Below are 12,350 nucleotides of genomic sequence, written 5' to 3'. Positions count from 1 at the left end.
AACCCACAAGGATCATCAATTCCAACTCCTGATTCCACAGTGGACCACCTAAAAATCAGACCCTATATCTGGCAGTGTTGTCCAGACACTTCTTTAACACCTGCAACACCTTGTAAACAGATTTTCAAACTATAGGCCAATAGCTGTAGCTATAATCCTATTTGGCTTTCTGACTGTATGTGAAAGTACTACTTATGTAATAGGTTGTAGCACATCCAGATCTGAGCTCATCTCTGCTTTTGTACTTTTTTTTTTTTTTTTTTCCCTTTGTATAAATTTACTTGTTCTGAATCATTTATCTGGTGTTGTAAATTATTCAAAGGCACAGTTGTGGTTTAACTTGAGTAAGCAGTTTAGCACTACACAGCTGTTTTCTGTGGTGGGAAAGGGGAAAGGAAATTAGGAGGGCAAAAGGTAGAAAAATTGTGGTTTGAGATTAAGATGGTTTCATAAGGAAGAAGGAAAGAAAAATAAAAGGGCGGAACAACAACCTGCAACTAAACAAACTCAAGCAAAGCACAATGCAGTTGTTCACCACCAGCTGACCAATGCCTAGCCAGTCCTTGAGCACCAGCAGTTCCCCTAGCCAATTTCCCCCAGTTTTGTTTTTGACAATAACATTATAATGTACAGAATATTTTATCTGGTTTTGTCCTCTCCCAGCTTCTAATGCACCCCCAGTTTCCCCCAGTAGGACAGTGAGAGAGACTGTTACAAAACCCATGAGTTTGTGTAAGTACTGCTCAGCAGCAACTGAAACATCATTGTGTTATCAGTACTATTTTCATTACAAATGTAAAGCATTGCACCATATCAGCTAATATGAAGAAACTCCTACCAAAATTAGAACAGTATCCACCCTTTATTCTATGCTGTTAATGCTATGCTTGGGTACTCTGCTTTCCAGTGCATCCCCTGACAAATATTGGACTTACACAGTAAGGCAAGAAAGCCCCATGCAAGCATGGAGGCCTGCATATTAGCAGCTAAGCAGTTCTAGCATCTATTTGGTCTCCACAATCCAATAAAATCTGTCATCATCTCAAAGGATTTAACTCAGCTGAGCAGCAAAGCACCACAAAGCTTCTTGCTTGCTCTTCCTTGTCCAGTGGATGGAGAAAGAGAATTGGGAATCTTGAGGGCAAAAGTTAGAAAGACAGCTTAATAAGGAAGGAAAGCAACAACAGCAGCAGCTAAAAAAATACAACCCCACAAGTGACACACTGCACAATTGCTGAGCATCAGCCAACTGCTGCCCAGCCAGCCCACTAGCAATGACAGCACACCCAGTTTTATTGTTGAGTACGGCATCGTGTGGTATAGAATATTCCTTTGATCCATTTGGGTCAGCTGCTCTATAAATATTGTACACAGTCATGCATTCCTCACGCATTTAAATGATCTTAGACCATAGGTGCTTGGCTGGCCTTGCATTTTGGTTTAGTCATCTGACATATTGCTGTTGTTGGCTCAGCTGCTCAAAATTGCCAAGCTAACTCAGCTGATTTTCATTTCAGTGCTTCCACAGCATTTGCTCATACAACTCCTTCAACTACGTTGGAAGGATTCTGCTGGTGAGGAGAGAAGGAAGGCTGTTGTTATGTTAGCGTATGTGAATCTGGGAAGCACTGCTATTCAAAGCCTAAACTATATGAATTTGTAGGCAATTTCAAGTCCGCTACTTTTGGTTGCCCCCTACCTGTAATAGGAAGCTACTTAAAAGAGTGCTCAGTACAGCTTGTGTCACCTGGAGGCAGTCGGTCTTTGATCTTAACTCCCATGAGAGGAAAACTAGAATTGTTACACTTGCCTCCATTTGAAAACTTTTATGAAACAACAGTTTTATGAAGTAGGGAAGAAACTAACTGTAGCGCATTTTCAGATAAAATAGATGGATGCTTTGAATTAAGGTGATTTTTAGTGAAGATTTCCCTTGTAAGTCTGGCTTTTTGACTTACGTTAAACCACAAATTCAGGCATCAGCTTTGAAAGCTAACACTTAGGTATGTAGCTGGGACTATATTTCACAATGAACTCATTTACTGCTCTGCAAATATTTATGAGGAATTCACGTAAGTGCAGGACTGAAGAACATCAGAAAAGAGAGGGTAGGAGGCATAATTCTACAAGTGAGTTATGTGGTCATAAAATGGTGTAAGCTTTTCTGTAGTCTGTAGGATTGTGTTCTGAGAGGCAGTGAAGCCTTTAGTTTCACGTGCAAACAGTTGCACTCTTTCAGCTTTCTGCCTTTAATCCAAAGCCATCCAACAGAAAACCTCATCTGAATCAAAGAAGCAGCAAATCTGTCAAGTTAGATGTTGCCATCTTTTTTGATACCACTCTTCTAGCAGATAGCAACACTATAGCTTTAGATTGTTACTTTCTTGTTCTGAAAGCAGTTTGTTTGTTTTTCCCTTGAGTATGTGACAGGAGTTCTGCTAACAGAAGCACGTGTCTCCTTTGATACTTCTGCAAAAAAATTACCCCCTGGAAAGGGGAAGAAAAACAAAAACTGTGAACTCCTACTTCTTAACAGCCTCAAAATGAATCTGTTCATCTTTGCACGAGGCTCAAATTCAATCTGTTTTCAGTTTCTGGAAAGCATTATTGGTCAGATTCTTCTCCTTCATGGCAGACGGATCTTTGGGTTACCAGAAGGTTCGTAAAAGAAAGGATGTATTCCTTTGGGTTGTGGCACTTATGTCTTCATCTTTAATTTCTTTCTAAGACTTGTTGCTACAAACTGGTATCAAACACTGGAGAAAGCTAGGAAAGCCGCCAATAGGATATTTGGTCAAATGGGCTGACCCAGTCCTTTTCCTGGGTGCTCAATCACTGGTTCAGGCCATGACTCAACAGTTCCCATGCAGGATATCATCGGTAAAATGACCAGAGATCCTGTAGCCCTTTTCTTGGAAGTCATTAAAGTCAAAATGAACAATACCGTATGTTGTATGATGCCCTTGCATCATCAGGGTACTGTATTGTGCTATTCCCTTCTGTACGGGTGTGTCAAAACGGGATTGATCTGCATACTGCAAACTTGTTGGGAATGCTCTGTATAAGCATGACATGTGGTCCTCACTGGAGCAAATCCAGCAAGAAGGGACTGGCCCATCTTTTGTATGGTTTAGCCTGCAAAAAAGACAAAAGACTCAAGGAGATCTTAACCCATGATTATAAGTATCTCATGAGAGAGAGTATCTAAAGAAGACTGAGCTAAGATCTTTAGTGGTGCCCAGTGACAGGAGAAACAGCAATGAATGCAATTTCCAACACAATAAATTCTATCTCAACATAGGAAAACACGTTTTTACTGTAAACATAGTTGAGCACTGAAATGGATTGACAGAGTTTGTGAAGCCTCCATCCTTGGTGATAGTGAAAACCCAACAGGACAGAGTACAGAGAAGGCTGCATAAGCTGACCCTTCTTGGACAGGGGAGTAGCCTAGATGATCCCGAGGCATCTGTTCCAACCTCAGTGATACTGTGCAAGTGTCTGAGAAGGATTTTCTATGTAATGTGTCATACCTGTTACGTCTTATGCCAATTTACTGCTATTTGGTACAGGTAGCTAGCATAGCATGGATTCTCGTAAGAAAGCTCCCAATCAAAGATGTTCGTTGCATTAAACAAGATGAGAGGGAGAATGTTGTTTGCAAATGAAAAAAGATATAATGGTGCTTTGTGTATTCTTTCTCTTGTAAATCTTCTATACTCATTCTCTGATTGGCTTTTATTTCTGGCTGCTCTTTCTTGGCCTCCCCTTCCCCCAAATTGTGCTGGGGAAAACGTGAGTAAAGCAATACCGTGTTCCTGTAAGCATATTGCTAGTAACTTTCAATGAACCTGACTTAAGAAGGGGAAGAATAACTCTATAAAAATGTACAGGGATGTATTTGAGACACCAGAAGCATGTATATATGCTCTTAGAGTGATCGTGGGTAGTAATTGGGCTGTCTGCTGCATGCTACCCAGAGAACACCCAGCATTCAGCACTCTTAGTTGATTAGTGAGCGATGTGCGAAGTGCTTTCAAGTATGCCTGCCTTTTCCTGTTGACCTCACTGGGAGTTACCAGATGAACATGACTTTTCTTTCTCAAGTACAAAATAAGATAGGATTATTGTCATTATCACTTGTGTTCCTTCACATGTAAAAAAAATCTTGATATAAAGTCTCTTCCGAAGGATGGTAACTTAAAGAATGCTCTTGGTGTCTGATGTGTTCATACATTATTCTGCTAGCTGCCTGCTATTGCTACCATTTAGGTCGCATGTTTTAATTCCTGGGTATGACATTAGTGCTTCTGCTGTAAAAGAATCCAAGGTCAAGAACATGTGTCATTTGCACTTCTGTTATTCAGGGAATGCAGAAGAGTTGAATGTTTTCTCCCTTCTCTCCCCAGACAGCCTGCCTGCGTTCCCCATTGCCATGGTGGCAGGGATAGTCATCGGTACGGTTACAGGTCTCACACTGCTCATCTCTATTGTCGTGTGTCTTGTTATGAGAAAGAACAACTCTAAAAAACGTTACTCTGGGTAAGAGATCTCCCTCCTCACCTCTGAATGATGTGAGGAACAGCAGTAGGATCAGAGGGAGGGCTTAGAGGGGGGTAGGAGTTGGGTCAGCCAGGTCTTGGCAACCATGGCTAGAGATAGGTTAAGGCCATGTGTTAGACTGATCATCTGTCTATAATGTTTATCTTTTTTGCTGTGCTTGAAAAGACCTACTGACCATGAGTTACACTTGAAAATCACTAAATGTTACCGTTGATCCCCCTGCCACAAACCCTTATGCCCTGTGAACACTTAATCAAAGACCCCTTAGCTGTTTTGTTCCCCTTCCCTTCCCTAGCCCCTCATCCCTCTACCCTCCCCTATCCCAAAGGAGAAGTGCCACACATGCAATTTTAAGAAACAATCTGTTGAGACTGAGAATGAATTTTTCAGTTTCCAGTGCTTGACTCCTGAGCCTGGAATTCACTTGCCAAAATTACATTCATCACCACTCTAGTAAGTAAGGAAGGAGTAGCCACTTCAAATCCATTCTCATTCACTGTTTCTAGTTAACTGTTGCCAACCCTGAAAAGTTTTATATGTGTTAGAATATCTCCAAAATAAAGCACAGATCTTTTGAGAGAGCAACACCTGATAAAAGCAGATTTGAGTCCTGTGGTGATGGAGCTTGGTGGTGGTGGGGGAAACCTTTTCTCCTTCTCTCTAACTAGCTGGTTGTTTCTCTAAGAAAGGATGAAAATTACGTCTTTAATTTTAGAAGTGAAATCACATTTAATAACTTTTTTTCTGTTCTTTCCCCAACAAATATTCCTGCTTCCTGCAGGTTCTTTTGGTTGCCTGTAGGGTAGAAGAAAACAGCTCAAAAAATAAACTCATGGAGATTTCTAAATTGAGCTTTACCTTGTCCTTCTCTCCGTAGGAGAGCTTAGAGAAAGTGAGTTGGCTTTTCCCAATGGTAAAGCTGAGTGCAGTGAAGGCAGTGGTATGTGCTCAAAATTGTGTGGAAAGTCTGCTTTCCACTTTCTGCATGTGTCCTTCCCCTGAAAACTGAGGAGTGTCATGCACCAAAAGTGCACATGAGATGGTCCGTATGCTTTGCTTCTGAGTGACCTGCTGTTCAGTGTCTTCCTGCTGAAGGATATGTGCTGGAGCTGAGCCTGGAGAAGTAGTTTATGTGCTGTAATTTCCTGTAGTAGATCTAACTACTCTCCTGGGAAAGTAATCTCTGAAGATTAAATACTGCTTTTGGTGACCGTGCCAGCTCTGCATGACATGCTAAGAGAAATCAAATGCTGTGTGACCCCCTTCAAACTTACAGACCTTCTTCTCCATAACACTAACCTAGTGAGTGGTGGTAGTGGTGAGATGCACTTACTCTTAGATAACAACTTCTGCCTTGAACTGAGGTGGGCTGGGGCACTGCATGGCCACAGTTTCCATTCATGATCTGACTTTGGTGTTTTTTTGTTTTTTGTTTTTTGTTTTTATTTTTCCTTTCTGCCTTGGTGTGCTGGGATCGGATCCTGCTTATCTTCCTCTCCTTACAGAGATCCTGATATAGACGCCAGATTGGGAATGTAACAGGGCTGGGTCTTCTCTTCCAGTCCCACTAGACACCATGGTAACTAATCAAGTTGGTGGTTGCTGTTAATACCTGTGTGTATGTGTACACATTTCCTCTTCTTTTGCTGACTAACCAGCTAGCTCTGTGCTCACATAACTTCACTGTAATTTGTGCTGGAATCTGTTGGCAAAGGGACGATGCATTTCACTGGATGCTTGGGTTTCATTGTCTCATGTCTAGCTGGGGTGGGATTGCTTCTTCTCTCAAACGGTGTCCCTCCATCTCTTCTTGCAGTGAACTTGCCGGTGCATTGACTAAAGCAAAAGAAAGTCCTTTCTGTGTCAGGATAAAAACAAATTCCCTGTTAAGTGTCCTTGTGGCTCAGAGCTCTGCCACTTGAAAACTTACAGTTGTAGTGACCTGTATGCATGAACTGCTTAAAAAGAAATTATAAGTTTTAGATAGTGTGGATCTTAGGAGTTTTGTGAATAAAGCAAACAATTCATGGTTATGTCATCTTGGTCAAAGAAGAGCTGCTCTGTCTCTCAGATAGAGTAAAAAACCCTTGCTCCGGTGACTGAGGTTGCAGTCTTTCCCTTTCCCTTTCCCTTTCCCTTTCCCTTTCCCTTTCCCTTTCCCTTTCCCTTTCCCTTTCCCTTTCCCTTTCCCTTTCCCTTTCCCTTTCCCTTTCCCTTTCCCTTTCCCTTTCCCTTTCCCTTTCCCCTTCCCTTTCCCCTTCCCCTTTCCCCTTCCCCTTTCCCCTTCCCCTTTCCCCTTCCCCTTTCCCCTTCCCCTTTCCCCTTCCCCTTTCCCCTTCCCCTTTCCCCTTCCCCTTTCCCCTTCCCCTTTCCCCTTCCTTTCCCCTTCCTTTCCCCTTCCTTTCCCCTTCCTTTCCCCTTCCTTTCCCCTTCCTTTCCCCTTCCTTTCCCCTTCCTTTCCCCTTCCTTTCCCCTTCCTTTCCCCTTCCTTTCCCCTTCCTTTCCCCTTCCTTTCCCCTTCCTTTCCCCTTCCTTTCCCCTTCCTTTCCCCTTCCTTTCCCCTTCCTTTCCCCTTCCTTTCCCCTTCCTTTCCCCTTCCTTTCCCCTTCCTTTCCCCTTCCTTTCCCCTTCCTTTCCCCTTCCTTTCCCCTTCCTTTCCCCTTCCTTTCCCCTTCCTTTCCCCTTTCCCTTTCCCCTTCCTTTCCCCTTCCTTTCCCCTTCCCCTTTCCCCTTTCCCCTTCCCCTTCCCTTTCCCCTTTCTCCTCCCCTCCGCTCCTCTTCCCTTCCCCTTCCCCCTCCCCTTCCCCTTCCCCCTCCCCTTCCCCTTCCTCTTCCCCTTTCCCTTCCCCTTCCCTTTCCTTTTCCTTTTCCCTTTCCCTTTCCCTTTCCCTTTCCCTTTCCCTTTCCCTTTCCCTTTCCCTTTTCCCTTTTCCCTTTTCCCTTTTCCTTTCCCTTTCCCTTTCCCTTTTTTACTGCTGCATGTTTGCAGAGCTGAATCTTCTATAGTTAGACTTACCAAAGGGTAAAGTACAATTGCCCTGTGAAGAAGTGGTCTGCTTAATGTCACAGTCCTCATTTGTTTGTTTCTGTACTCGCTTTGTACTCTGTCTTCCTACAAAGATTGTGAGGAAAGGATACCAAGAGGGTTGTGGTAGCAAAGGGAGCTCATGTGTCTGCAATCAGGGAGGCAGACAGTTTTCTTTCTTCAGTGGATGGGTAACAGAAGATAGACATGGCATTAGAAATGCAGTACCGCATTATCCAGAAGTATTCATTTCTCTATCTGTCATTGGCTTGTCTTCTTTTCAGTCCTGCTCTAAGTGAATGAGAAGAAGCAAGCACCAAGTGGAAACTAGCAACCTTGTTTTAGAGGTGTTAGTTCTTACCAAAAGACAGTTTTCTGAGTTTTCAAACAAGATTTGCCAGTTTAGATATTGAATATCTAAGTAGCCATATCTGGGCACATAGCATACATGTGACTTGTAACTTAATCACTGCGGGGACTACTGTCTCTTGTGAATGGAAAGAATTATTTTGGAACCACTGCCCAAATAAAAGCAAGGGAACTAATGTGGAGTTTGGTAGGGAGTGCCTTGGGTGGTATGGAGAGCTGGTGGCTCTTGCAAGCGTTCACTTTTACTGTGGCAATGGTATCGTGCTTGCTTCTTAACTGGGTCTATTTAGTTAATAGTTAGAAGGCAGCTGTTGTTTATCACTAACTGAGTCTGAAACCTATATGAAGAAAACATATGGGTATGTGAGGCATAAAGTTTTGGACTGGCTGGCTTGGATGAGAATATCTAGGGAGCGAGAGTTTTGGAGGAACTGTTGTCCAGCGTTAGCAGTTGTCTCTTCATGTCGCTCACCAGTGAGACTAGGAGAAAGGACAGAGAAATGACTAGGGAGAGATGGAGAATTGTATGTGTTTATTACAGAATCCATTATGTTCACTTTTACTTTGGCGTAGTCTGCCATTTTCATCTTGCCATCACTCGTTTTTTTTTTGTTTCTGTTCTTTCTTTTGTTTGTTTGTGCCTCTTGAACATTGTCGTGCAAACTCTGCTCTGCCACCTCGTCAGCTGCGGTACATCTGAGAGCTTGATGTCACCAGTTAAGCAAGCTCCGCAGAAGTCGCCCTCCGACACAGAGGGTCTGGTAAACAGCGTACCCGCCAGATCACACCAGGTAAACTGCTTCCTGCTGCCTTCTGAAGCAGGATCCTCCTGGAGTGTGGGGGAGACGGTAGGGAAAAGGCGAAGGCAGGGTGGGATGTACGAGTTAGGCGCTGTCCTTTAAGGTGAGGAGGGTGGGGGGGTGTCTGATCTGGGTGACAGATGGGCAGTAAGCTGGGACCAGTGAACTCTTCACTTGAAGGTGTGCATATGAAAGGGTAGCATTTTGATATTAGTTGAGGTAGTTTTTTTGCCCTTTGTGTACTAATGTATGAAAAAGACGGTTCTTCTGTGTTAGCATACATGGCTGGTAAGTGCAACTATGAGATCCTGAAGAAGATGAGGAGTTGGTAGCAGGCAGCTGTTTAGCATAGAGATAACATTGACTACTAGATACATAATGCCCATCAGAACTGCCTAATGTGCTCTAAGATTGTGCTGGGAAGGAGTTTTACTTAATCTCTCATTGCTTTGAAGTGCTCTAAGTGGCACGTACTTCCTTCACATGAAATGAACCAAACACTCACCACAGTTGATCAGTCTGAAGCTGGCTCTCGCTGCTGAGACTTCTTTTCTGCTATGCCACCTGCCTTTTGTAGGCTTGAAATTATGAAACCTTGTCTTGTTCTTGCTGATGTTGGTGAACGCTGTTTTTTCTGTGTTCCTGCTGATTTTGAAGGAAAGAGGGTGGCTCTTACTCAGACTAAACATCCTGTGAGAAAGCAGTCAGCAGGGAGAGGGCATGCATCAAACAGGAATTCATTGCAGTACATGATTGTCTCTTTACAGGATTTTCTTATTTGCAAGCTGTTTCTTACCTGTTGTGTATATGCAGCAGTTTTCCCACGAGCTATGGATCCTGAGTGATTTTAAGTCCATAAGAGACATTTTCTTAATGTCATTTTGCAGGAAGTGCCAGAGTAGTGCGTGGACTTTGAGAGTGATGACCTCTAATTTCTTAACAAAGTAATGGAGATCTGTGTTAGTACTACAGGGGAAAAAATAAGGTGCTAAGTGAGCTGGATAAGGTGAAGATCTCCACTCTGGTGGCCTTACAGTCTGTTTGTGAAGTGCATCTTATTCTTGACAGGTGCAGTACTTCCAGAACACAGAGTTTTGTTATGCAGACATAGTGACTTTAGAGAACAGTTAATCTCTGAACCTGAAGGCAATATAATCAAGTAAAAAGGTTTAAAAACGTTTCAGATTTTGTCTGGAGTGGTTAATAAGAGCCTGCCTTTAAAATCTAGATAAAACTTGTCTTGTTCTGTTAATGTTCATTTGATTGACTCAATTCCACTTGTTTTCACCATTTCTTCCTTCTCAGTAGGTATGTTCTGTCCTGTCAAATTTATGTATAGTGTTTCTTTGCTGTGCCATCTTCTGCAGTGACTCATACTCTAACATGACCGTTATTTGGATGAGGTGGGAAAGCATTTCTGGTGAGGACAGGAACTAAATGTGTTTTTTGGATGGATGTCCTTGTTGAGCCAGTAATCTGGGTTGCAGCAAGCAAACTCAAAAGCAGACATATGTCATCTGAAGACATGCTAACTCCAAGGTGGTTCCCATAGATTTTCCTGCATACTTAGTGTCCTTTGCTAGTGATCATCAGCCCTTGCATTTTCCTAGCAAGGATTGCCCATTTTTTGTAAATGATCGGTTTTTTTTCCTTCTCTCTATGTTAGGGAGGTGTTTTCTGGTGGAATGAAAGGTGAAAGCATCATGTTAGCCTCTCCCCGATGGATCTCCAGAAGCATGTTGCAGTAGTTTCTGAAGTATGCTGGTAAAACTGGTTGCTTTTCAGCTGCAGTGAGGTGCTACTGAGTAGACATGGGAGAGACTCTGGATTAGAGCAGAAAATCAGCAGGCAACAAATCAAATAGGTGGAGCATTGTAATAAATCCTTGCTCCTTCTTTTCTTTTTTTGTTAATATTCCATTTGTTTAGGTGATGGTAAATATATGTAGACAATAGCTTGATTTGGATCATGTGACCACACCAGTCAGCCTCTTCATCATCATCTGACATTCTGTTTGCAGCAGGATAATTATATTTAACCTGGCATAAAATAATAGTGGTGATAACTGATCCATAGGGAATTCCTGTGGTAGAAAACTGACCCATCAGGATTTTTTGGGCAAACTTGGGATGTCGTACTGAGTACTTTATGCAGTTGTAGATTGTTTTGAACTCGTACAAGGTGCCATAGAGTGTAATTTACCAGCTCCTTGAACTATGGCTTCAGGCAGGTGAGAATTCCTAAACTGCTTACAAACAAACTTTAGGCTCATTTTGCCTTAGCATTTTGGTAGACACCAAGCTTTAATTGGAGTTAATAATGTAATCCAGATATAGTTTCAGAGACCAGAACAGCATGAGAGCCAAGAGAGCTGATAAAAAAACCCACATTGTTCTAACCACAGTCTAATTTTCATCTTTCCTAAGGCATCCGTATCTTTTTCTAATATCATTTATTTAATCTTTTATATTCAGCATTTTATATCTGCTTACAAATGTTCTTCCTTCTTTCCTCCCCTCCCTCTAGTATTACCTCTAGGTAAAGCACTAGGAAGTGCTTTACCTAGAAGGAAGGCAGTTTGGCTTTACATTGCTTCTGAAGGCATTTAGTAGGCGCATGCTTTAACCATTGTGTTAGAAGGAAAACAGCTGTGCAAAAGTGTGCCTATGGTCCTTCAAGGAATTCGTTTTCTGAAGAGAAGGTATCTTCTCATCTTTGACCCCTAATTGCTTTGGAAGATGAATAGAACTGGAGTGTGGTGAGTGGGAGAAATAGCTGTGAAATCTTCTTCTCTCTTGAAACTTAAGGGGAACAGAAATGGAGTTAAATTAATGAAATCATTTTGAGGCAAAAATAGCTAGAAGACCCTCAATCAAACAGAAAGAACCATCCTTGTACTTATTACCCTCTTCCCTCTGCCCAACAAAGTGGTCCCTTCCTCTCCCATGTGGGTAATGTCTGTGTGTGATCTCTCCACTTAGATCACCTGGTAGGCCGTCACAGCCTTCTGCTCTGTGTTTGTCTCAGCTGTGGCATGCAGAATGGGAGCTGCAGGTCAGAGCTTTTCATAAAGCTCCCATCTTTACCTTGTCAGGCATTCCAGGCCACAGTCCTAGTCCTGTCTCTGGCTCATCTTCAGCTTGCATTCCTGTGGCTGTGTTTTGAAGGATGTGGTGATTTAGGAATGGGCTAGTGTATTTGCATGCTCTGCTGAAAGATGGTAATCTAATGTCTCACTCCAGCAAATAGAACAAAGGTGTGTGGCTGTGTTGCAGTCTTTTGTAAGGAAAGCCTGGCAATAACTGTCAGTGCTGGGTCGTACTGAACAGACTTTCACAAGAAGGTACCGAGCATATCTGATGTGTATGTGTGAAAATGTAGGATCACCAGATATCCCAAGCCGGAAGGGACCCACAAGGATCATCAGTTCCAGCTCTGGACTCCACACAGCACCACCTAAAATTCAAACCCTGTATCCAAGGTTGTTATCCAGATGCTTCTTGAAGTCCAGCACTTGGGGCCGTGCCCACTGCCTTGGGCAGCTGTTCCATGCCCATCACCCTCTGGTGCAGACCCTGTTCCTAACCCCTGGC

The 12,350-nt window shown here is 42.8% G+C and overlaps 1 protein-coding gene across 1 annotated transcript in view; it reads left to right on the top strand.

Moving 5' to 3' along the window:
- Positions 1-12,350, top strand: part of MPZL1 (myelin protein zero like 1) — a 35,496-nt gene that overhangs the window by 17,566 nt on the left and 5,580 nt on the right. The window contains exons 4-5 of the mRNA XM_072328222.1: positions 4,410-4,542; positions 8,643-8,748. Of these exons, the coding sequence (XP_072184323.1) occupies positions 4,410-4,542; positions 8,643-8,748 (239 nt within the window). The remainder of the gene's footprint in view (positions 1-4,409; positions 4,543-8,642; positions 8,749-12,350) is intronic.

This window comes from Excalfactoria chinensis, chromosome 1 (assembly GCF_039878825.1).
Source record: "Excalfactoria chinensis isolate bCotChi1 chromosome 1, bCotChi1.hap2, whole genome shotgun sequence".
Lineage (NCBI taxonomy): Eukaryota > Metazoa > Chordata > Aves > Galliformes > Phasianidae > Excalfactoria > Excalfactoria chinensis.
The sequence above is the reverse complement of the archived record's forward strand: the minus strand, read 5'-3'. Positions and strand labels throughout refer to the sequence as shown.